This window comes from Mirounga leonina, unplaced genomic scaffold (assembly GCF_011800145.1).
Source record: "Mirounga leonina isolate KUSES-001 unplaced genomic scaffold, KU_Mleo_1.0 Mir_99, whole genome shotgun sequence".
In the NCBI taxonomy this organism is placed as follows: Eukaryota; Metazoa; Chordata; class Mammalia; order Carnivora; family Phocidae; genus Mirounga; species Mirounga leonina.
The window spans coordinates 2,530,383-2,557,137 of record NW_023270971.1 but is presented as its reverse complement, the minus strand read 5'-3'; the positions used below and the strand labels follow the sequence as shown (position 1 = coordinate 2,557,137).

Here is a 26,755-nt window from a genome sequence, read left to right as displayed (position 1 = left end):
AATATTAAAACCAAAACAAAAACTAACATTTGTTGAGTGCTTTTCTTGTCCTAAGTATTTTCATATGTTAATTTACTTAGGGAACAGATGAGTTATCTAAGTGGTTTTACTGTTTATTGTCTATATAAGAGGATCCTTAGCAAAAACACAGAGCAAATATACTGTGGAGCTTTCTTTATGTGTAACGTGTTTGTAGCCAGAACACAGGATGCAGAGTTTGGATACTGGTGCTCCCATCCTCCTTTTGGTTAGTTTCATTTCCTACCCAGCTTGTCCAACCAGAGACTAAATGTTTCCCTGTGGAGACACTCACCTAACATTTCTGGTTACAGAAGAATGGACAGAAAGAGTCCATGTAAACAGTCTGATCTTCAGAATCTATAGTAGGTTAATTACTCAGCAGCATTCAGTTACTAAGGAAGCATATTTGATTCAATGTTTTTTTTCCCTGTCAAGGTTGGCAGATTAGATGAAACTTAAATTCTTTCATGAGCCTTCTGCAAAAATATTTTATCATTGTTGATTAAACAACATGTGCCTCACACTAAGTGCCACAATGGATACAAAAAGACTAAGGTGCAATCTACTAAATCTAGTAAAACTATTTAAGATACATGACAAGTAAAACAATAACAACACAAATGAACAGAAAGATATAAATAAGTTCCTCTCTGGAACAAATGTTAAAATGGTCAGAGGATGCAAAAATGGATATTGAAAGATGAAGGTGGCAGTCATCATTCTCAGCAGAGGGAAGAGTGTGAATAATCATGGAAAGAAGAAAATACCAATTATTTTGAAAGACAGTTAATGATTTACACAGTAAGTGAGAGCTAAGTGTAACTGATTCTGATGCCCAAGCTCTTAACCCTTAGCTTATTCTCCTTCCTCTTAGCTGCACAAAGGCCTGGCAATAGGGCCCAGATTGGGAAAACTATCTGGACAAATGGGCTGTGTTCCAGAATAATCAAGGAGTGGTGGATCTGGAAACTGATGGTCAGGCCATGTCTACCGTGATGAGGGTGTGGCTGTGTGGTGTATAAGGAGGCTATGGACTGGAAGGACACCAGCCAAGGTCAACTTGTAAGAGCACATCCACACTGTGGGCCCAGGCTGTACTGTTCATAATGTAGGTAAGAGCAGATCATGTTCAAATAATACTAAATGTGGTAATTTGGGCGACTTTCATTATGCACATTTTCCATCCATCCTCACCAGCCCAAGGGCAAAAAACACACTGAAGAGTAAAAATTAAGTGTTTCTCATCTAAAATTTAACCATCTTGTTCTCCAGAGTCTTCAGCAGTAAAGCACCATCATGGAGTTACCTACTTCTCAATGAGAAAGCTCAAAAGGCTACTTGCTGTCTCCTCTTGACTAAGTGCTCCCTGGACACACCTCCCCACCTCACTTCCTCCAACCTCACCAAAGAATTCGGGATTTGATAATCTCACATTCAGGAGGGGGTATGACATCTCCACTACTGCTGTGAGAGCTGTGGCCTCCTACACGAATCAAATGGGAAGAAGAGAGAAAAAGAAACATCTGCACAACTGTGTGCCTCTTAACAAAAAGGATGTGAAAGTACTTGTAAATCTCTCAAAGAAAACATGTAAATCTCTGGCAGTATGATGCCATATTAAACTAACACAAGACAACAGGTAACAGTGGAAAACCAGATCACCTTGGTGACTGGTAAAGAACCAGGGTGTCCTCATCATATATGACTCATTCTTTCAATATGGTGAACCACATTAGTTAGTAGCCTCCAGGTCATGCTAGTGACTACAGAGAATGTTTCAAAGACCATTGTTAACTCCCTTATTGGCAACATTTCCAGTAGACTCTCCTCGCTTCTACCCACGCTTCTACCCACAGGCCTCGGTGAAATCCTGGTTCCTGACAATTCATCCTCATAAGGAAAGGCTACGACGTCACCAGTGGCTACTCCAAGGGAATTGTGACATTCTTATATTAATCAGACAGGAAGGTGAGGGAGGCTGGTATATTTAGCTATAAAATCTTTTTTTTTTTTTTTAAGATTTTATTTATTTATTCATGAGAGACAGAGAGAGAGAGACAGAGGCAGAGGGAGAAGCAGGCTCCCCGTGGAGCAGGGAGCCCGATGCGGGACTCAATCCCAGGACCCTGGGATCATGACCTGAGCCGAAGGCAGACGCTTAACCGACTGAGCCACCCAGGCGTCCCTAGCTATAAAATCTTATGTAATCAGCTGTAACAGGAAGAAACATGCCAGGAGAAAATGTTACAAAGGTGGAGAATAGGATAGGTGAGTGAGTAAACCCTGCTGTAGTATGGTAAAACATCTTTGAAGGAATGGATTTAACGTAATCACAACAGACAAAAGAGCTGCATGAACAGTCGTGTGTGCTGATTCTCAAAACAAAACAAAATCCCAAGATATAAACTCTCTTTCCTACAGTGAAACTGGGAATTCTTCCAAGATGACTTAAAATAACACTTACTGTTCAATTATCTTGTGGGGAAATAGTGATTATGTAGAGTTCCAAAACACAGACAATTTGCCCACCTCCAGTGGAATTCAAAATACTTTGTTTAGTTAGTAAACAGTATTTATGGTGGTGTAGGTAGTTTAAACCTACAATCCAGGGGCTGTTATAAATATCTTCCTTTGGTCTGTGAGTCTATAAACTCTGCAAGTGTTCCTTTAATACTAGCGATTTTTCTAGAGATTATTGACAGAATGTACTTAAGATAGTAGGGCAAAACATGTTTTCTTTGATTCAACAAACGTTTATTGAAATCCTGTGGGGCTGAAATTTTGCACAACTCCAGGGGATACCATTTCCATATAAATAGTGTGCTCTGGCCTTGTTAAGTATGCAGCCTGTGAGGCTGTACGTGGTGGCTAGACCTACTACGTGCCAGACTTGATTCTAGGCACTGGCGATACGTCAATGAATAAGTCAGTCAAACAATTCTGGTCTCATGAAGCTGACATTCTAGTGGGGAAAAGATAGACAATAAATTTAATAAGTAAATAAAACATATCATGATGATGATCAGTGCTTTACGGGAAAAAGGAGAAGGATGTGGCGTGGAGGGTGTTATAATCTTTATTAGAATGGTCAGGAAGGGCCTCACTGAAAAGGTGCAATTTAAGCAAAGACTCGAAGGAGGCGAAGGAGTAAACCATAAGACTCTGGTGGAAGAATACTAGGCTGTGGGAACAGCGAGTGCAAAAGCCCTGTGGTTGGACCACACTGTAAGAGGAAGAATGTGGGAGGAGGTGGTCAGATTGGTAATGGGGCCAGATCCCATAAGATTGATATGAAATTCTAAGAACATGGCTTTGCCCGTGAGTGACATGAGAAAGCCATTGGAGGATTTTTTTTTAACACAGTAGTAATGTGAGCTGACATATTTTAGAAGGATTTGGAAGACTGCTTTGTTGAGAATTATTGCATTGGGCCAAGGTGAAGCAGGTGAAGCACTTCAGAGGCAAATGCAAAATCCAGGCAAGAGGTGATGAGGGGTTCCTACAGGGCTGTGAGAAGTGATCTTATTTTAGATATATTTTGAAGGTAGGGCCATCAGGATTTCTTGAGAGGTTAGTTTTTAAATACACACACCCACACCCATACTCATGCAAACACACACACACACATAGAGTCAAGGAGGCCTGGGTGGCTCAGTTGTTAAGCGTCTGCCTTCGGCTCAGGTCATGGTCCCAGGGTCCTGGGATCGAGTCCCACGTTGGGCTCCCTGCTTGGCGGGAATCCTGCTTCTCCCTCTCCCACTACCCCCTGCTTGTGTTCCCTCTCTCACTATGTCTCTCTCTCTCAAATAAATAAATAAAATCTTAAAAAAAAAAAAAAAGAAACTAAAAGGAACCAAGTGGTCATGATCAGATAAGGGGGATACTCTCAGTAGAGCAAGATTTTGAGATAGGATGAGCTCAAGAGCTCAGTGTGAGGTATTTTAAGTTTGAGGTATCTATCAGACATCCAAGGGGATATTTTACTTAGGATTAGAAGCCTATTGTATATAACACATTAATGTAAGAAATTTCAAAGTCTATAGTATATAAATATAAATATTGTTCCTTACATTGTTTAGTTCCAAGCCACTGACAACACAAGGGTTCTGGTGAGTTCTCTATAGCTACTTGCTTCCTGCTTGAAATGTAAAAGGAGTTTATGATGCAAAGAAATCACCTGGGAAGACTTCAAGTCTCCAGGAAGGAGGAAGACAGGTAAAGAGAGTTCATTTTTAGCTCCTGGTTGGGAAATACTGTTGCTATAAATTTAATAGTTAAACCCTTTGGCGTGTGTTGAAAGGAAATTTTAGTTTCTAAGCTTCATTACGCTACCTCAGGCTCCTTTGGCTGCCAGATTGCTTCCTTAAATAGGGGATGGCTAAACCCTCAAGGTCTTTCAGTTCCCTGATGTCGAGTCCACCAACCTCATTATTGCTAAAACATCTTAAGCCTATTGTTCTGTTTCATAAAAAGCCTGGAAATGAGCTTTTGTACTGTAAACAGATGAATCAAATAAAAGCTGATTCTGTTATGTTGACTCATCCAACATGCAGTTTTCCTAAAGTTAAAATCAAAAGTTGATATATTCAATTTAAAGCCTTGTGATGACATAAATTCTACATTCTTCGAAGGGAAGGAATGATTTTTAAGACCACCACATTTTTCTAAATCAAAGCCCTTGAGATAGTACATTTCAACAAGGTGCTTAGGCAGATGGTTGTTTTATCAATGATAAAATTTGGAAAAGTAACATTTATAAACTGTTTAATAGTTTATAAAGTACTTTTAATGTACACTGTCTTCTTTGATCCTTATAAATAGAGGTCAAGTGTTACAACTATTCCTGTTTTCCTATAAAAAAACAAGTCTAAGCGTCTAATTGGCAACAAAGCCTAGATCTGCACCTGTGTCCTTTCATTCCAAACCCCTGATTCTTTCTATCATAGTAAGTTCTGCTTAGAACTCTTCTAGAGGACAGGTATTCATTGTTTTCCCATCCTATTAGCCATAAACAAATTAACAGTTTCCACCCATGCCACTCTGTATTCCCCAAATCCCTCTTCAGATGGAGCTAGTCTGATGGAAAAGTTTCAGACAACTGGCCACCAGGAAGGTGTGCATATGTAAGCCCCATTCACTTTTGTAAATGAACTTTGTTCCAGGAACAGACATTCAGGCATCAACACAGTGGAAAGCTTTAAATTATAAGACAAGCTAGTGAGGCATGGAGAATTTTCACAGATCACTGAAGGTCTCCAGACATTTGGGAGTAGCAGATCTATCCCCTATGCAAGTCACAAAAGATGGGTGTGTGTGTGTGTGTGTGTGTGTGTGTGTGTTTGTAGGTATACACACAAATTTGTGTCCAGAGTGGGGGAAGGGAGAAAGAAGTCTGAGCTGGGGATATTTAAAGTGCCTTTTCTACTATAGATTTTTACTTATGATAAATAACAGAAACCATGGAAAAAATTTAGCTATAAAGATTATTTAAACTTAGTGGAAACGAAATGGACAACTATGGTGTAACAAATGTAGGTGGATCAACACCAGGGTGGTTCATGGGGTTCTAAAAGATACTCGGTTCACTATTCTGCCCCTACTGGCTGCTTAGAGAAGGTCTTTGTTGATAGGAGACATGATATTTTGCACATCTATATTAACAGTGTTGAGTGATGGTTTAATTATATGGCAATAACATAATAATTATTTATAAAAGTATTAAGTTTTTAGCTTAAAAGTGTAAGATTATTAGAGTCCGACTTCTAATGCCTTTCCAGAATCAAAAATTGGACTAAGTTACAAGTTAGTGAAAATAAAATGTAATGAAAGAACAAAAAGGAATATATATGTCATGGGTTTAAAATAAAAGCAAACTCTGAGAATAAACAAAGTAAGCATGTTAAATGGCACTGCCAGGATAACCTAATGGCAAGAGAATTTTATCTTTGGAAAAAGACATAAAGGATGATATTGGCTAATATTTAAAGGCCATAATGAAAGACAAAGACATGATTATTTTGGAAAAGGGATCAGAATAGCATTCTTGGCCAAGAAGAAGAAATGGACTGAAGCTAATCCAATATGCATGGAAGCTAATCGATGACAGATGAGAAATGGTTGAGAAACAGGCAGTGGAGAGAAGTAGGGAGGAACTTGTTATTAAAAATCCTGATTTTCTTCCTATGTATTTTTACACAGTGCTAAGGAGAGTACTTCACATATGCATAATGATTTAGTGTTTTTTTTTTTTAACAGTGGCTATGATTTATTTCTTTTTTTAAAACAGTGGATATCGTCTATTTCTGTTTTTTTAAGTTTTTATTTCAATTCCAGTTAGTTAACATACAGTGTAATATTAGTTTCAGGTGTACAATATAGTGATTCAACCCTTCCATACGTCACCCTGTGCTCATCACAAGTGCCCTCCTTAATCCCATCACCTATTTCATCCATCCCCCCACTCCCATGTCCCCTCTGGTAACCATCAGTTTGTTCTCTATAATTAAGAGTCTGTTTCTTGATTTGTTTCTCTTTCTCTTTTTTCCCTTTGCTTATTTTTTTGGTTTCTTACATTCCACATAATCATAAAATCATATAGTGTTTGTCTTTCTCTGAGTTATTTCACCTAGCGTTATACTCTCTACATCCATCCATGTCTTTGCAAATGGTAAGATTTCATTCTTTTTTATGGCTGAATAATATTCCACATCTTCTTTATCCATTCATCAATAGATGGACACTTGGGCTGCTTCCATATCTTGGCTATTGTAGATTATGCTGCTATAAACACAGGGGTGCATGTATCCCTTTGATTAGTGTTTTTGTATTTTTGGGATAAATACCCAGTAGTGTAATTACTGGATCATAGGGTAGTTCTATTTTTAACTTTTTGAGGAACCTCTATACTGTTTTCCAGCGTGGCTGCACCAGTTTGCATTCCCACCAACAGTGCAAGAGGGTTCCCCTTTCTCCGCATCCTTGCCAGTATCTGTTGTTTCTTGTGTTGTTCATTTTAGCTATGTGGACAGGTGTGAGGTGATATCACAAAACAGTTTTGATTTGCATTTCCCTGATGATAAGTGATGATGAACATCTTTTCATGTGTCTGTTGGCCATATGGATGCCTTCTTTGGAGAAATGTCTGTTCATGTCTTTTGCCCATTTTTAAATTGGATTGTTTTTTGCATGTTGAGTGCCATAAGTTCTTTTTTTTTTTTTGGAGGCTCCATGCCCAGCATGGAGTCCAGTGTGGGGCCCAAACTCATGACCCTGAGATCAAGACCTGAGCTGAAATCAAGAGTCAGATGCTTAACCAACTGAGCCACCAGGTGCCCCGAGTCTCATAAGTTCTTTATATATTTTGCATACTAACCCTTTATCAGATATGTCATTTGCAAATATCTTTTCCCATTCAGTAGGTTGCCTTTTAGTTTTTTTGATTGTTTCCTTCACTATGCAGAGGCTTTTTATTTTGATGTAGTCCTAATAGTTTATTTTTACTTTTGTTTCCCTTGCCTCAGGAGACATATCAAGAAAAAAATGCTATGGCTGATGTCAAAGAGGTTACTGCCAGTGTTCTCTTCTAGGATTTTGATGGTTTCTTGTCTCACATTAGGTCTTTAATCCATTTTGAATTTATTTTTGTGTACGGTGTGAGAAAGTTTCTTTTGCATGTAGCTGTCCAGTTTTCCCAACATCATTTGTTGAAGAAACTTTTTCCTGCTTTACTGAAGATTAACTGACTTATAGTTGTGGGCTTATTGCTGGTTTTCTATTTTGTTCCATTGATCTATGTGTCTGTTTTTGTACCAGTACCATACTGTTTTGATCACTACAGCATTGTAATATAACTAGAAGTCTAGAATTGTGATGCCTTCAGCTTTTCTTTTCTTTTACAAGATTGCTTTGGCGATTCAGGGCCTTTTGGGGTTCTATACAAATTTTAGGACTGTATGTTCCAGCTTGAAGAATGCTGTTGGTATTTTGATAGGGATTGCACTAAATGTGTAGATTGCTTTGGGTAGTATAGACATTTTAACAATATTTATTCTTCCAATCCATGAGCATGGACTATCTTTCCATTTCTTTGAGTTATCTTCAGTTTCTTTCAGTGTTTTACCGTTTTTCTAGTACAGAAAACTGCACTCTTTGGTTAGACTTATTCCTAGAGTGGTTTAGTGTTTGAAGTGCTTTAATTTTTTTTTTTTTAACTAAACTACAGATTTTATTTGGATTTCACCAGTGAAGTGCTTTACTTTTATTCTCTCACAAGGTGCTCAAAACATTCCAGTTTGGTAGGAATGGCCCTCTCTTTGTGCTCCAGAGAGGTTGTGTGACTTTATCAAAGTCACCCAGCTAGTGGTGTGGAAACAGGGTAAAACCCTTGTGCTCTGGCTCCCGACTTACATGACAAATCCCTGTCTATGAGACAATGAAAAGGCAGATGTTAACTGCCATCTCTGTCCATGCAGAAATTTTAATTCAAAGTACTGAATGAAGTTGATCTTACTTTATAAAGTTTATATAACAATAGAATTAAATATTTTTTATAAATGCCAATTACCTTCTGCTGCTCTCCTCCTAGGATACTTAAAAAAAATATGTACACTTGGAACATCTTATCTCTGTTTTGCATTAATCTACCATATGCACATTACTTCTTGGCTCTGTAATCTTAGGCAAACTACTTAACATTTCCAAGTCCCAGTCCCCTCATTTGTAAAAGGAGTAATAATAGAGCTATTGTGAGTATTATGTGTTCAGCAAAGACAGAGTACTCAGTACTTTTAAATATTGCAAATATCAGTAAATACCAAGTACTGTTATTTCCAACCTACATATGGCATAATCTTTGATATGTGTTATAGAATTGAATGTTTCTTATTCATCTAAAATTCTCTTCCATATCTCCTATAGACAAGCTGTTATATTTATAACACACATAGAGCTTTATTCATATTTTTCTTAGTTAAAAAGTTGAACTATAATATAAGCTCATATATAAATGGAATTTTTTATTGGCCATAACACATGTTCATTATATTTCTCTTCTTTACTTAAGGAACAAGTATGCACTAGTCCTTGCTGACACAAGAAATTACATCTCTCCCACTGGAAATACCCCTTGTTGCCAGACAGCTTTTGTTACACAAGTGACTGTTCTAAGGTTTTTGAGTCATATAATGAGCTCAGACTGTTCATGCAGCAGGCCTTTGGATTAGACAAACAGAGACAGTACATATCACCACAAGCTTCCAGGAAATGACTTTAAACATATCTCAATCCTTTGTATAATTGCTTCTGATAAGAATTGCATCATCTACATTTGAACATCCTGTGTGTACAATGGGGGCCTCAAAGTGACACAGAAGGGGGAGCAGACCACAGCTTTACTTACAGACAGAGGGGTGCTCTGCTGCTCTGCTTGGGAGTAATCTTGCATTCAAAATTATGCAGCTTGTTTGAAACTGTTAAAAAAGCTCTAGAATTCTCAAAGCCACATCATCACTATTTCTAGAATAAAAGTCCACAGTGTAATAAAAGTATAATAAATAAAACGAGCAAAAGCATCAAGATCATTTTGTTAAAATCTTGTGCATCCCAATGTAAACTATGCCTATAAATTCTTAGAAACATGGGACATATGTGACAGCTGATGTTGTACTTGAAAAATAAGGAGTGTGGTTTAAGAAAACTCAGAGCCATAAGCGAGATGTCAGAAGGAAGGAAAGGGCTGAGAGATAGAGTTGGGGCTCAACAATACAGACTGTAAAGAAAGTCAAAGAGAACAGAGGAAAAACTATCCAAACAGCAGCTTCAGAACAAGCAGTAAGAGAGTAAAGGAAATAAAAGGGTGTGTGTGTGTGTGTGTGTGTGTGTGTGTGGTGTGTGTGTGTGAGAGAGAGAGAGAGAAAGAGAGAGAGAGAGAGAGTGTGTGTTATATAAGTCCAAGAGAAAAAGACTCACAGTTATAAAGGAATTCACAGTAATCCCACTTTCTTTGCCCAAAGTTAACTTGATTAGTATCAGGAGGAAAGTTAATGTTTAAACAGGCCTTCCCACATCTGCTACTTCCATAATGTCTGTGCAGTTGTCATAAATTAGGAGTGGAGAAGGGCACAGTGCCAATCGTCAAAACAAATAGGCAATTCTGGATTCCAAGTTTCATATTATTTTCCTTGAGCCTGAGAGTTGTGAGGGCCGCCTGTCCTCACAGGGGGACACGCCATCCGCTGGATCCTGCCACAGCCCTGTCCTCTGTGGCAAGGCACCTTGGCAGGGCCAGGCTAATGAGAGAAGGACCAGGGTGTCCCTCGAGTGTCCCACACTTTGGGAGGAGAGAATGAGCTCTTAATAGTAAGATAATACAGTTACGACACTGAAAGGTCACCCATACAATTAACCACATGGGGCTGGCCTTTATTACATCTCTGCCAGCTCTGCATATCAGTCTTCCGCTTTGACTCTACTCCACACTCCTTCAAAGGTAAGGTTGATGTTTTCTACTTTGCACCTCACACAGGGTACAGCCTGTAGTGGATTAGCAGATGCTGTCCATGACGTGGCCTCTTCTGCTTCTTTGCTGTAACAAGGCCAGCACAGTGAAAGGGCAGACTGGCATGCCAGGCCAGCTTTGGTTCTCTTTCCTTCCAGCTTTTCACTGCCACAGGATTTAGCCTCTCAGGTAAGACAGGTACTCTCCCTTCTCCTCTTCTTGTATGCTGGGGTATGCTCTTACCAGCTGGTGTTATAGACAGGCTTGAGGGTAGTAAGACTAACATTACACCTTACCAGAAAGCTCTACACTGGGGTTAAAAGCACTAGTCCAACCAACAATAGAGCGATGCCTTGTTCCCCTGTAGTCATTGTCTTGTGTTTATACATCTTTCAGGAATGTCATGAGAAGGCTACAGTAGGACTTAGGAATGTCTACTGTCCTTGGTCTGGACATAACCTGATCAGCACCAGAATTTCATCATAAGTTGCTAATACACTCATCTTTTAACAATGTTTTGCATGCTCAGAGAGAATCATGGAGAGAGAAAGGATGTATGGCTATCTCTCACTTTCCTACGACTCTGCCTCCTAGATTCCTGTCAACATTTTGTCCCTGTTGGTCTTGCTCAACTTCCAACCTGCAATGTGGCCAGTAGTTGAGTTACCTTCTGATCCTTGGTAGGCTTATCATCTCTAATAGCATCTCCTACTGATGGTGGTTCTTTCTCCCAGATTGACCTTGTCCCAGAAAAAGCAACCTTTACCTTGTCACTTAAAAAGAACAATTGTGTAAGACTGTTGAATCATAGACCTGTACCTCTGAAACAAATAATACATTATATGTTAAAAAAAAAAAAAAGAAGATAGTAGGAAGGGAAAAATGAAGGGGGGGAATTGGAGGGGGAGATGAACCATGAGAGACTATGGACTCTGAGAAACAAACTGAGGGTTCCAGAGGGGAGGGGGGTCGGGGGATGGGTCAGCCCGGTGATGGGTATTAAAGAGGGCACGTATTGATTGGAGCACTGGGTTTTATACACAAACAATGAATCATGGAACACTACATCAAACACTAATGATGTATGGTGATTAACATAACATAATAAAATAAATAAATAAAAAGAACAACTGCAAGCTTGATGGCAGATCATCCTCAGCAAGGCCACACTTACGAAGCAGACCATCAGAGTCCCTCCAAAGGTCTTGTTCGGCTCACACTTAAGTCAAACGACTACAGTTCACTTTGTAGAGTACCTCAGGTGAATCATTTGGAAATAGGACTTTCGTTCAGTCAATCAACTCATAACATTCTGGGTTCTGACTACATGCCATTGAAACAAACAATGTGCCTCTCTTCAGAGACAGGGCAGAAGACAGACAACGAGCATATAAACACATAAAGGTGATTTCAGATACTAATAACTACTACCCAGAAAATAAATCAGCATGGAAGGCAGGAGAGTGGCTGGGAGGTGTGCTGCAGTCCTTGTTTGGAAGACACGCTCTGAAAGCTTTCTATGAGGAGGCCACACTTGAGCTGAGACTGAAAAATGGGAACTGAGCAGCCAAGTGAAGGTCCTGGGAAGGCTGCTCCTTCCAGGAGAAAGGCATGTGCAGAAGCTCTGACGTAGTAATTCAAGGGACAGATAGAAGACACAATTCATGGAGCACAAGGGTGAGGGGATGAATTATGAGATGGGACAGGCAGACTGAGACCAGATCATGGAAGATCCTTTAAGGACTTTTAATGTATTCTAATTGCAGTAGGAAGCCACAGAGGGTTTTAGTCTAGGCAGTAACATTGTTTGAATCATGTATTTAATAGTCCACAAGGCTGCCCCGAGGGGTAAGAAGGGAAGCAGGGGGCGGGGTGAGAAGTGGTTGCCGCAGTACCCACAAGGGCTCATTGGCTTTGAGCAGGGGCTGCAGGGAAGTTGGGGGAAACCAATGGTCTGTTATCACATGTAATTTGGTGGTGGCGTCAACAGGACCGGCTAATGGATGAGATATGGGGGGGCATGACAGGAAAAGAGGAGTCGAGGATTTTTGGTCTCATCAGCTGGTGCAAAAAATCAGGTATTTGTTTAAGTTTGCTGTGTTAAGCTTGGTATGTCTAGTAGGCATTCATGTAGTGATGGTTCTTATGGGTGTCTACAGTTCAGCAAAGAATCGGGGCTGGACATAAAAAATTGTGGGTCATCAGCAACTTCATCTTCTAGATTCCAAGGTCAAACTATACCAACCATAACATCTTTCTAGCCTTTTGACTACAGTTTATTGTTATCAAAGCATAATAATATAATTGCTAGAGATGCCCTCTCATATCCCAAATGATGTCAATAATTGCTACACTTTGGGTTTTCAACCAGATCATTCTTATCCTTCCGGATGACTGACAAACTGCAGTGTATCTTACTTTCCAAGTCTCCTCATATTAGTTAATGCTTTTCTCCTGACTATTCATCTCCTCCCCTTAAGACCCACCTCATGATTCACCTCCTTCAAGATGCCTTCTGAAACACAATACCCTCTTGAGTGATACTTTCATTTCGTTTCTTTATCACACAGATGGGGATGCTCCAAAATGTGAATAGTTTAGATTTTAAATGTGTCTTTGAATTTAATTTTTTGAGCATCAAACATAAGTTCTCACAGAAAAAAAGATTATTAATTATAGCTCTTACTTGATAAGCCAACAATAGCCTATTCAATCGTTGGAAAGAACTCTAAAGGATCCAGATTGGAAGCTCCAGGGGTAAGTCTGGAACCTTCTGCTGGAACAGGGAGTTAAGGTTCCAGTGATAAGACTCTTGTGACCAGTGAACATCAACACTGGCAAGAGAGGAGCTACAGTTCTACTTAAAGACAACTTTCAGAATTATCTGAATACCCCTGCATTGATTTTCAATATTTTTATGGGAAATTTAAGCCAGCAATGAGAGTCTATATTTCCATACCCATGAAGGTAGTGTGTTTAAATGTAACCATTAAACAGCATCAAAAAACTGGGGGCACTTTCATGCAGAAACAAATGATGCAGATGCACTAGAGAAAGGCAACTTTATAATTTTGCACAAAGGCTTGTGAGGGTCCTGTGCCACACAGTGGAGGGAAGGGTGACTTAGAATGAAGCCAGTAGATAAAGCCTTGCTGAAGGAAAAAATTTAGGGAGAAAGTCTAGAAATCTAGAAATGGCCAAGAGGCAGCATCAGCTAGCTGACCATTTACAAAGCTCAATGGTGGATACCAGTTTACAGAATAAGAAATTAAGACAACTGTATCTATCTATCTATCTATCTATCTATCTATCTATCTATCTATCTATCTATCATCTACTTATCTACCTATCTATCCATCCACCCACCTATCTATCCCTTTCTTCCTCCTTCCCTCCTTTCATCTGTTAATTAAATGGTCAAAACTGCTACTATGAATTTACTATGGAATATTTAGGAAAAGTTTTCTATCTAGGTTTTTTTTTTAAAGATTTTATTTATTTATTTGACAGAGAGAGAGAGAGATAGCGAGAGCAGGAACACAAGCAGGGGGGGTGGGAGAGGGAGAAGCAGGCTCCGACGCGGGCCTTGATCCCAGGACACTGGGATCATGATCCGAGCCCAAGGCAGACGCTTAACGACTGAGCCATCCAGGCACCCCTCTATCTAGGTTTTTAAAAAGTACCATTACAGGGCGCCTGGGTGGCTCAGTCGTTAAGCGTCTGCCTTCGGCTCAGGTCATGATCCTGGGGTCCTGGGATCGAGTCCCACATCGGGCTCCCTGCTCGGCGGGAGGCCTGCTTCTCCCTCTCCCACTCCCCCTGCTTGTGTTCCTGCTCTCGCTGTCTCTCTCTGTCAAATAAATAAAAAATCTTTAAAAAAAAAAGTACCATTACACCATCTCATTAATTATCAATCTGAAAGTTATCAACTCTCAAGGACAAATTCTTCATTTAAGGATATTTGAGGGCTATCTATTAATAATACATTCATGTACCAATTTGAACAAGCTATTAGAGTTAAATATTAAATTTATTTAGTATTTTTATTTAAATCATAAAAAGAATATTCTTACCAGTTGCCTTTTGGATTTATAAACTGCTGCACTGCATAGCCAAACTGTTCACTTGAAGGACCGGAAAATATCTTTGCTTCTAGGAGACCAACATTGTATGCCATACAACAATTTAAAATGCCTATTAAGAAAGATGAAAACATAGTCCATATTTACAATTTGTGAATATAAGTTTGTAATATAATTCTCAAAGGCCACTTAAAAACTTGTTTTATATAATAATTCTTCTTCTTACTAGTGTTTACCAAGAAATAATAGCTACTGCTTTTTAAGTACTTATTTGTGGCTCTGGTACCATGCTAAATACTTTATATGCATGATTCATCATCTCATTCAACCTCACAGCATCCTTAGGAGATGATTATTAATATTATATTTGTTTTGCAGAGATTTCTAAGGTTCCTGGAGATAAGTATGTCTCACAGGTGGAAAGGAATAAGGGTAAGGGCAGGATTTGAACACAGGGCTGTCTGATTCAATAGCTTAATTCTAAAACCACATATTACTTCTAGAGACTCTTATGTAACTTCAATTCTGTTTGTCCTTCCTAACACAGTAAGGCTCCAATCTGCCCAAGGGCAGAAGCTGAAGGCTATTTACTTTTCCTCCTAAATTCCCCTGAAGATTTTGATATGGATTCTATATGAAATATCTGTTGGAAATGCATGGCTTCTTCAAAGGAGGAAGAAAAATCACAGCTCCTTGAAAATTATATGATTTTCTTTCAGAAGAGATCATTTTTGAGGATGAAAATGTAGGGGATGGTGTCCTATCACTTTTATTCCACTGAGAACTGTCAAAAGTGGTTTTGGTTTTTGATGCTTCTTTCTCAGTGCTCAAGAAACGATAATCATTTTCAAAAACAACAAAGACTTTGATAGGATAAGGCCCTGATAGACTTTTTGAAAAACCTTATTTGTGATGGAAAGGGAATAGGGGAATGAGTAAGGTTGATGGCTGTCAGACCTTCATTCTGGAGAAAGCAAGCCATGTGGATATAAATGCCATCTGTGGAGATGGGGGTACACTTCATGCTGTCTGCCATCAGTGTTTATTTTTGCAGACACTGAAGGCAGAAGTGGGTTCTTTGAAACTGACATCCAAGTTCTATTAATATGTGTTTCCGTGAGATAATATCCCACTTTCTGGGCAGGAATGAAAGTACAGAGTATTTCATAAATCTATTGTTTCAGGCATGGAAAGGCTGGAGGAAGAGGGCCTGCTCCTCCATGGGGCCTGGGTACTTCTGGGAGCTGATTCTGCGCAGTGCACCAAAGGAATTATGAAGTCAGTGATAAAGCTTGGGGGACTTAAGGTAGTTAACGTGCTTCTCTATGTGCCAAAGTCATTCTACCACAGATCTCTTCATTCAAGAGAGCTCAGCTCATTATTTATTAGAAATGTCACCCAGGAAGAAAAGGACAAAGAGTAATTTTGAAATACTCTGTGATAAAATCTGCATAGCTCTACATTTGCAAATTTTCTCCTTAACATCTATTTTTCACATGTACCATTCTTCCTTCTTATTTTTCAGGAAATAAAATGCAGAAGAAAATAACGTAGCAAATTAATCATGGAATGAGAATTGACATTCAGAATACTGGTGTTTTCAAACAACAGTTTAACTTCACCCCATTATGCAGAACTCAATAAATGCTATTTAATTATGTTACCAATTATCTAACATACTAGTAAAAGCTTGGGGAGATGATGTCAAATGCTCCTCCTTTTCTAATATCTAATGCTGGAAAGGCCATATATGATGTAATGGCATCATTTTAATTAATTAGAACCATTAATTAGACCTCAGCAGATCATGTAATGACACAAAATCACATTGAAATTCATTTTATCATCTAGCAGTTAAATTTCAATTTATACGTGTTATATATAAATATATACTTTATATATTAATATATAAATATATACATATATGTATGTGTATATACACATATACACATGTATATATATATACATATATAAAATATTATTCAAAAATATAAATCAGATCGCTCATTTCTCTGCTAAAAATATCCCAGTATCTTTTATTTATTATTTTTTTTCTTAAGTATAATTAACATACAGTATTATAATAGTTTCAGGCATACAATATAATTCAACAGTTCTATACATTATTCAGTGCTGATCTCCGTAAGTGTGCTCTTAGTCCTTTGTATCTATTTCACCCATCCCCTAGTCCACTTTGCCTACCTCCCCTTTGGCAACTACCAGTTTGTTCTCTGTGTTTAAGAGTCCGCTTTTCTGTTTGTCTCTTTTTTTCTTTGTTCATTTGTTTTGTTACTTAAATTCCACATATGAACAAAATCATACGATATTTGTCTTTCTTAGACTGATTTATTTCACTTAGCATTATATCCTCTAGGTCCATCCATGTTGTTGCAAATGGCAAGATTTCATTCTTTTTTTATGTCCAACTAATATTCCATAGTAGTATTTATATATATGTGTGTGTATAAAAATGTGTGTATATATACATGTACATGTATATATGTATATATAAATATACATACACACATACCACATCTTCTTTACCCATTCATCTATTGATGGACACTTGGGTTGCTTCCATATCTTGGCTATTGTAAATAATGCTGCAATAAACATTGGGATACATGTATCTTTTCTAATTTGTGTTTTTGTATTCTTTGGGTAAATACCAGTAGTGGAATTACTGGATCAATGGTAACTCTATTTTTAATTTTTTGAGGAAGCTCCATACTGTTTTCCACAGTGGCTGCACAAAATTACATTCCCACAACAGTGCATGAGGATTCCTTTCACTCCATATCTTTGCCAACCCTTGTTGTTTCTTGTGTTTTTGATTTTAGTCATTCTGACAGGTGTGAACTAGTACCTCATTGTAGTTTTGATTTGCATTTCCCTGATGATGAGTGATGTTGAGCATCTTTTCATGTGTTTGTTGGCCATCTGTATGTCATCTTTGGAGAAATGTCTGCTCATGTCTTCTGCCCATTTTTAATTGGATTTTTTTTTTTTGGTGTGGAATTTTACAAGTTCTTCACACACACACACACACACACACACACACACACACACACACCCTTATTGGGTATATCACTTGCAAATATCTTCTCGTATTCAGTGGATTGTCTTTTTGTTTTCTTGATGGTTTCTTTCACTGTGCAGAAGCATTTTATTTTGGTATAGTCCCAATAGTTTAATTTTGCTTTTATTTCCTTTCCCAGGGGAGACATATCTGGAAAAATGTTTCTACAGTGATGTCAAACAAATTGCTGCCTATGTTTTCTTCTAGGAATTTTATTTTTTCAGGTCTCACATTTAGGTCTTTCAACCATTTTGAGTTTATTTTTGTGTATGGTGTAAGAAAATGGTCCAGTTTCCTTCTTGTGCAAGTAGCTGTTCAGTTTTTCCAACATTCTTTGTTGAAGAGGCTGTCTTTTTCCTATTTTATGTTCTTGCCTCCTTTGTCATAGAAATATCCCAATGTCTTATCAGTACACTGAGAGTAAAATCCAATTTCTTACCATGGTTTCAAAGGTCATTCATGATGTGACCTTGTGTATCTGGTGACTTCACTTTCGCCACCCTCCTTCCTCACTATGTCTCAGCCACACTGGCTTTCCTTCTGCTCTTTGAACACAAGCAGCTCATTCTGCTTATGGCCTTTGCAGCTGCTTGACCCACTGCTTACATTTTCTTCCCAGCTCAGCATCTATGTCTTGGCATCTATTCATTATTTAGGTCTCTGCTCTCCTCGTAGAGACTTCCCCTGACTCCTCTATCTAGCAGCAACATTCTACTCCATCAATATACCATTATCACAGCACCAATTACCTGAAATTATCTTATGTATCTGCATTATTTTGTGTCTGTCTCTGCCTAGTAAGACCTAAACTCCTTGTAAGCTCAAATTTTATTTCATTTATTCATTCTTATTTTCTCAACACCTAGTATAGTTCATTTGTTGAATGAAATGAATTTTTAATTAATATATGCTCTTCAATGATAATTTGGAATATAGAGAAATTTAGAGGAAGAAAGATCACTCATAGCCATATCATTTTAATGCAAGTGCAGTGAATTTGGATATATTGCCTTCCAACATTTTTTCCTCATTTAAACCATAAACTTGTATCATACTATTTCTTAATGCTTACGTCTGCATACCTATTCAGAATCATTTTGACTCATTTGATCCCCCATGAAACCTTGTGAAGAAGCAAAATGTAGCTATTATTACCAATGTATAAATAAGGAGGTTAGATACCATTCTTGCTCAGTGTCACACAATTGGTGGCTGAGCTCTGAGTCTGGGTCTGGCTCATTTTCTCAACCTTACTGTCCAGAACTTCCTTCATAAATGGTCTGCTCATTTCCTCACTAAATATATCATTTTCCATTGCCAGTCCTTATTCCATTGATCCTAAAGCACTTCTTTCCTGCTAATTCAATCCTCCCCTCAAGACCATGCCTCTTTTGATAAACCTGGACAATCTCAGTTCACTATACTTATTTCTCTTCAGATATATATCTACAACTCACTATCTATGTCATCATTTCACACTTAGCCTGTGATAGCTAATTAGCTTATGTAAATTTATTTATTTATTTATTTAAAGATTTTATTTATTCATTTGAGAGGGAGAGAGACAGAGAGACCACAAGCAGGGGAAATGGGAGAGGGAGAAGCAGGCTTCCTACTGAGCAGGGAGCCCGATGCAGGACTCGATCCCAGGACCTGGAGATCATGACCTGAGCCAAAGGCAGATGCTTAACCATCTGAGCCACTCAGGCTCCCCTAGCTTATGTAAATTGAATGTATGTATTCTGTCTAATTCAATGTCTATTCCTTCTTTACAGTCCAATTGTGTAGAGAAATATGTTTCTATATCTGTTCTTATAACTTAACTGGATGGTATGGAAAATAACAACCATATTTGGTTCATCGTGTTCCCTTTCCCCACAACCATGCCCATATGTCTGAACCCACTGATAAATGGATCATTCAATACATATTTATCTAGCTCCTTTGTGCCAGGCATTTTCTAGTCCCTGGGGATATAGCAATGAACAAAACAGACAAGATCCCTGTTGTCTTTGAGTTTCTTTCTGGTAATTTGAGTAAAAAACAAATAATTACATCATAATGGGATGAGTATTAAATTTCAGAGAACTACAAAGAACCCTAAACCAAAAGTTGAGAGAAGGGTAATTCTAAGTTTGAAGGTTTCATGGAAGAGGTGGCAATTAATCTGGACCTTGGAGGATGAGCTGAAATTCATGACATAAAGAGGAAGGCAAAGGTCATTCCAGGCACAAAGAACATCCTGCTCAGCCATATAGAGATGTGAAAGAGCAGCTCTATTTTCAACTTTTTGAGGAACCTCCATTCTGTTTTCCAGAGTGGCTGCACCAGCTTGCATTCCCACCAACAGTTACCCTATGACCCAGCAATTGCACTACTGGGTATTTACCCCAAAGATACAAATGTAGTGATCCGAAGGGACACCTGCACCCTAATGTTTATAGCAGCAATGTCCACAATAGCCAAACTATGGAAAGAGCCCAGATGTCCACTGACATGAATGGATAAAGAAGATGCAGTACACACACACACACACACACACACAGGAATATTATGCAGCCATCAAAAATGAAATCTTGCCATTTGTAATGATGTGGATGGAACTAGAGGGTATTATGCTAAGTGAAATAAGTCAATCAGAGAAAGACAAATATATGATCTCAGATATGTGGAATATAAGAAAAAAAAAACCAGAAGATCATAAGGGAAGAGAGGAAAAATAAAATAAGACGAAACCAGAGAGGGAGACAAACCATAAGAGACTCCAAACTGAGGGTTGCTGGAGGGGAGGTGGTTAGGGAGATGGGGTAACTGGGTGATGGAAATTAAGGAGGGCACGTGATGTAATGAGCATTGGGGTATTATATAAGACTGATGAATCACACGCCTGTACCTCTGAAACCAATAATACATTATATGTTAATTAATTGAATTTAAATAAAAATGTTTTTAATTAAAAAAAAGAGATGTGAAAGAGAGGAGTATGGGATAAAAAATTGGCACAGAAAGTCATAGATTGTTTCATTAATTTATACATTTCCAGTTCTATGTTAGATGCAGTGAGTTTCAAGGTGACTTGAGCTTTGCCCTGCCAGGGACATATCATTACCCAAAGTGTAAATCGTCCCTCCTTGTCCTTAAGTGAATAGTAGAAGTACAATAATAGTGCCACAAACTCAACATATTTAACAAAGGTACTTTGTTGTGCATTTGTTGACAGTAATGAAGTCCAAGTACTCCAGTGAATCTCAGTAAAATTTACTGCAAATATAAGCACTGTATCCCCTGCAAGTCTAACTCATTTCCTCTATGTCCACAATCCTTGTTGATTATAACCTGGCTTGTTGCCATTTTCATATCCATAGGCAAGCCAGATAGATAAATCACCTTGATTAATGCAGAATTCGTTTATCTTCCATTCATTTAAAATTTTTTTGAGAACCGCCTGCCCTGAGAATTCCTGCTCATCTCTGAAATAAGTGGGGAGCCTTAAAATTTAAGAATTAGCTTCAGCAAATATGAAATTAGTTCTCCCACTTTATTCTGGAACCCAATTTTAAGTTATAAGATAATTCAAAAGAGAAATATATGTTTGGTGATCAGATTAGTTAACCCAGTTTTGTTCTCATAATGTAGTGAAGCTCAGATAGGAAAAAAAATATTTCGAAAACCAGAGCAGAAATAAATATATAAAACAAAACAGGTCATTCTATATTCAACAACAACAATTTGGCAGCAGCAGTTTATTGACTTCCAAAATATCGTTGTAAGAGATTAATGATACATATTTGTAGTAAAAGATGGCAGAAGGAGGGTCTAATTTGTGTGGTCAATGCAAAATTTAAACATGTCTACATATGTTGACGGGCTGGTGGGGCAGGCTTTGCATGGAAAGGCTTCACTTGCAAAAAGGTCCAAGGAAATATAAGGGAAATGCATGTTAAGAGAAGAGAGTCAAGGCCAAAAGCAAGAGGCAGATTTGGGAAGAGTGTGGTGTTTTTAACTAGGGCACTCAGATTGCACTTTGGCCCATTCCTGCAGACGTATGCTGGCATTTCACGGGGGAAATATCTCTGTTAACCAGTAAACAAAAATGTAAGAACTCTTCCAGTGATAAAATAACTAAGTCATGGAGATGTAATGTACAGCATGGTCAGTACAGTTAAAAACACTGTATTGTATATTTGACAGTTGTTAAGAAAGTGAATCTTGAAAGTTCCCATCGTAAGAAAAAACTTTGTAATTATGTGTGGTGATGGATATGAACTAGACTTATTGTGGAGATAATTTCACAATACATACTTATATAGAATCATTATGTTGTACACCTAAAAGTAATATAATGTTATAGGTCAATTACATCTCAATAAAAAAATAAAATCTAAATTAATCATTCTATAGATAGATATAGATGTAGATCTATAAACTGGTCCTCCTCAGAAGCTGCAGAGGGTTGACAGGTGCAGGGGCACAGAGCAGTGAGTCAGGCATTGCGGGGGCAGCAGGAAGGTGTTACTAAGTCACCAAGACACAGGGGAACACTCTTAGGGGACAGCAACAGTTCCCAGGAAAACTGGGCTTAAGAGTCCAGGAGAAACACTCTCATCTAAATCAGGGACAGGGGAGACTCCAGGTGTGGTCTGTCCTGGAGCAAAATTTCTCTCCATCTGTGGTTCTATGAACCTTGAAAAACAGAGTTGTCTGCTTCTAAAATAGAGTGGTAGGACAAGGATGTGACAGACATTTCCATTTCAAAAGGGAGAAATTAGAAGGAATGATGGGTCACAGGTACCAAGAAAGTTTAACCTAGCAGGTCAAATTCCATTAGGTTTCAAGGCCTGAGGTCCACAACAGCTCTACTGGCCTCTGCTTCAGTACCAGGGGGCAGCATTCCTGCTGAAACAACATTCCTAAAAGCTTGTAGGTCTCCTGTGTACACCATGGGGATCTAGGCCATTACACAAGAGAGCTCTCCACAGACCTTCCTTGGATAACTCCATCTCTATCCCCGGCCTCTGCCGAGATGGTTGAGAGGATCCATGGATCACATGCCTAATCTGTTCTGCAAAATTTTCCAACCACAGCTTTGGCCTTTTCTTCAGAGCAACACTTTCTTAACAATGAGTCTCCTAATATTAGCTTTTATTTTTGTAATCTGGGTAGGCTGAAAGTCTCTCATACATATCATTAAATACTGTTCTGTTTTATTGAACAGTTTCTTTCTCAATTTATCTCCTTCGTCTTGCATCTTACTACATTCAGTTAGGAAAAAGCAGGGCTGCACCTTCAACATTTTGCTGGGAAATCTCCTCAGCCAAACATCTACATTCATTGCTTGAAAGCTCTGTTTTCCACACAACTGGAGGACACAATTAGCCCAAATTTTCTGCCATGATATAACAAGGGTTACCTTCCCTCCAGTTTCCAATAGCATGTTCCTCATTTCCTTCTTGAGAACTTCACCAGAAGCAGCTTCAACATTCCTGTTTCTACCAACGGTCTCCATAAGGCAATCTTCAAAGACCCTCTATCCAAATAAGGTAATATACACAGATTTTGGGGGCAAGGATGTAGACATATCTTTTGGGGGGTACCATTCAACTTCATACAATGTGTATGCCAAGAACGTTAAGATCCTGACTGCTGTTTACGTCGGCCATTTCTCAGGGTTGTGTTTACAGTGAGCAGCCTTGATGGATGAGCTAAGAGCTCCCTCCAGGACAAAGAATAGGCTTGATGACTTCTTGCTGTAAAATAGCAGGTTCTTGTCTTGTAATGCAGCCTAGTGTGGATGCAGGCATCCATTTGGACCCCTTTACCTAGTTACCATGAGACTTCATGGAGAAGCAGAAGGGTTCCTGATGTAAACATGCTCGTGTGCATGCTGCTTGTTGTGCGATAAGAAAGTCGTTTGTCTCTGACTCAGAAATATCATGTCATCTGTCAGCATCAATGAAATGGTAACAGGCTAATGTATTAACTTGTACCTAGGACGCAATCAAATACTAGACCTGACAGAGTGGAGAACAAAAACTCCACAGTCAGGAAGTTGGAGGTTGAATGACAATGAAAATGGATACCTCCTGGGAGTTCAGAGAACTCTTGGAATAACATTGTATTTTCCTATGAGGGCGGAATAGGAATTTGAAGGAGTCTTATCTCAATTTTAAGAAGTGGAGAGACTCTGATCTACATCTGGGTAATAATTCCCTGCCTCATGGTTTGTGTCTACCTTTATTTTTTAAAAAATTTTAAAAAAGATTTTATTTATTTATTTGATAGAGAGAGAGCGAGCAAGAGAGCACAAGCAGGGGGAGCTGCAGAGGGAGAGAGAGAAGCAGACTCCTTGCTGAGCGGTAGTCTCAATCTCAGGACCCTGAGATCATGACCTGAGCCAAAGGCAGATGCTTAACTGACTGAGCCACCAAGGCACCCATGTCTACCTTAAAAAAAAAAAAAAAAAAAAGTGTATGCATGTATCATTTATTTAACAATTACTCTGTGTTCATATTAAAGAAATATGTGCATCACTTCCATGGCCAGAGGTAAATCTATTAATATATTATTGAGGCTACAGGGGTGTTATGGATGAATTGCATCCCCCCAAATTCCTCTGTTGAAACCCCAAGTCCTAATGTGACTATATTTAAAGCTAGGGTCTTTAAGGAGGTAATTAAGGTTAAAAGAGGTCATAAGGGTAGGACCCTAATCTGATAGGACTAGTGTCCATATAAGGAGAGGAAAAGTACCAGAGAGTTCTCTCCCCATGTGATCACTGAGGTAAGGCCATGTGAGGACACAACAAGAAGGCAGCAGTCCACAAGCCAGAAAGAGAGGTCTCACCACAAACCAACCCTGATGGCCCTTTGGTCTTGGATGACCAGTCTCCAGAACTGTGAGAAAATAAATTTCTGTTGTTAAAGCCACCCAGTCTGTGATACTCTGTTAATGAGTAGACTAAGACAGGGAGAAATCAGCTTATATCAGAAATTTTCAATTTATTATTCTGAGTTTCAAAGATAATTCTGTCAATCCATATATGTGCATATATAAATACAGGACAGATATATACTAATTCCACTTTAAAGTTCATATTTTGTGTGGAAAAAAAAATCCAAGTTCTTTTCCTGACAAAGTAACTGCATCAAGTCTTGGACTACTGTGGCATGTAGTTGGATGATTTTGAGGTCCTTTCACATTTTTTGATCTTGCAGGCAATGAACATCTTCAAAATTCTCCTTAAATTTATTTATTATGACTTAGTGCCTCCTGATAACTCAACAGATTCTCTTTTTTTCATAAAGATGTCATCTGGCAGACTCACTGTTTCCTAGTGGCCAAGAGGACTGGGAATACCCCCTCATCAATCCACTTCCTATTTTCACAGTTTATTCCTAAATTCCTTCTGTGTAAAAGGAGAAATTCTCCTTCTCTCTCTCTCTCTCTCTCATTCTCTCTCTCACAGAATAGCATTTTTGTGCATTTAGCAAGTCAATGCCTGCTGAATAACCTGCTCAGTAACAAGATATGCCTCTCATATCCTGAGGCAATGTATGGAAACAACAGGCATAACTGAAGTGAATATTTCCTCTATTAAATCTCTGTTCACAGGCCACTTCTCTATGAACTTTGGTTCTGGTCTTCCCCTACCATTCAAGCCTGCATACACCCTACTTCTAACTCCCTTGATACTTGCCATTTGCATCTCCTGTTGTGGTGTGCTATCTTAAAATGTTACTCCACTGTTCTCGTGTGTGAGTTCTTCCTGCAGAGCTGTGACATCATTCCCTCCCCTGTCTGATCTCACCTCCTGCCCTATCCCCTCAGCCCACTCAGCTGGACTCTGGCTCTTCCTTAAATACACTCTGACCTCCGGCCTTTTGCATTCAGTCCCTCGGCATGGAATATTCTTTTCCCAGGAAGTGTCACCTTCTCTCTCGCTGCCCTTCTGTTCGCATCAAACACCAATCTATCAGAGCTGTCTTTCCTCTCTACCTGTGGTGGGCAGGGGGCTCCCAGTGATCCATATCTGCTGCTGTACATGCCTTTGTGTGACCATCTCCCCTGTGACTTCAAACCAATAGAATTGAGATTCAAAACATAGAATTGAAGTCTAGGATAGATCACTTCTGTGATTATATTACATAAGACTGTAACTTCTGTCTTGCTAGCAGATGCTCTCTCTCTTTGTCTTTGATGAAGCAAAGAGATGCCCAGGGCAAGGAACTCAGGGCAGCCTCCAGTGGGAGCCAGAGAGGAACTGAGGCCCTCAGTCCAACAGCCCTGGAGAAAATCAATTCTGCCAACAATCAAAGTGAGCAGAAGTGGATCCTTCCTCAGGGGAGCATTCAGACAAGGCCCCAGCCCTGGGCCACATCTTGAGTACAGCTTTAAGAGATACCCTGACTCAGAGGACTCTAGTGAAGCCAGGCCCAAATTCCTGACCCACAGAAATTATAAGATAATAAATGCATATTATTTTAAGTCATTGCCTATGTGGTAATTTGTTCTGTTGTCATAGATAACTAATACATAAGCCCATTTAAAATGATACCTGCCCGTTTCCCACCCCCTGCCCGGCATTCTCATTCCCCTTATTCTGCTGTGTTTTGAATAATGCATCACTACCTCACATGTTATACATCTATTTCTTTTATTTGTCTGCCTCCCTCATTTGAATCTGTACAGGGAGATCTAAGTTTTGCTGGAATTGAAACTTCTACAATTTGGGGCAGAGTGACTCTTTAAGGAAAGAAAATTACAAAATTATGAAATAAAATTCAGGCATTAAATACTTAATTACGATGAGAAAAGCAATCCTAGCAAATTACATATTTTTAAAAGCTGAAAAATCTGAAAAAACAATATATATTTTACTGATTGCCTAACATACTTCTGTAATACCCTTTTCCTACAGTTTTTGGCCTCTATATCTTTTAATCACCTCTCCACTTGACAATTTATGAAATCATGTTTTCTAAAAAGTATTCAATATGTTTTGGCATGGTAAGTTGAATCTTTTTAAAAAAAGATTTATTTATTTATTTATTTATTTATTTATTTATTTATTTATTTATT

At 38.7% G+C, this 26,755-nt stretch overlaps 1 protein-coding gene across 1 annotated transcript in view; it reads right to left on the bottom strand.

Annotated features, from left to right (window-relative positions):
• The window catches only part of LOC118006810 (integrin alpha-2), a 101,826-nt gene that overhangs the window by 60,076 nt on the left and 14,995 nt on the right, over positions 1–26,755 (bottom strand). The window contains exon 2 of the mRNA XM_034999611.1: positions 14,590–14,710. Within this exon, the coding sequence (XP_034855502.1) occupies positions 14,590–14,710 (121 nt within the window). The remainder of the gene's footprint in view (positions 1–14,589; positions 14,711–26,755) is intronic.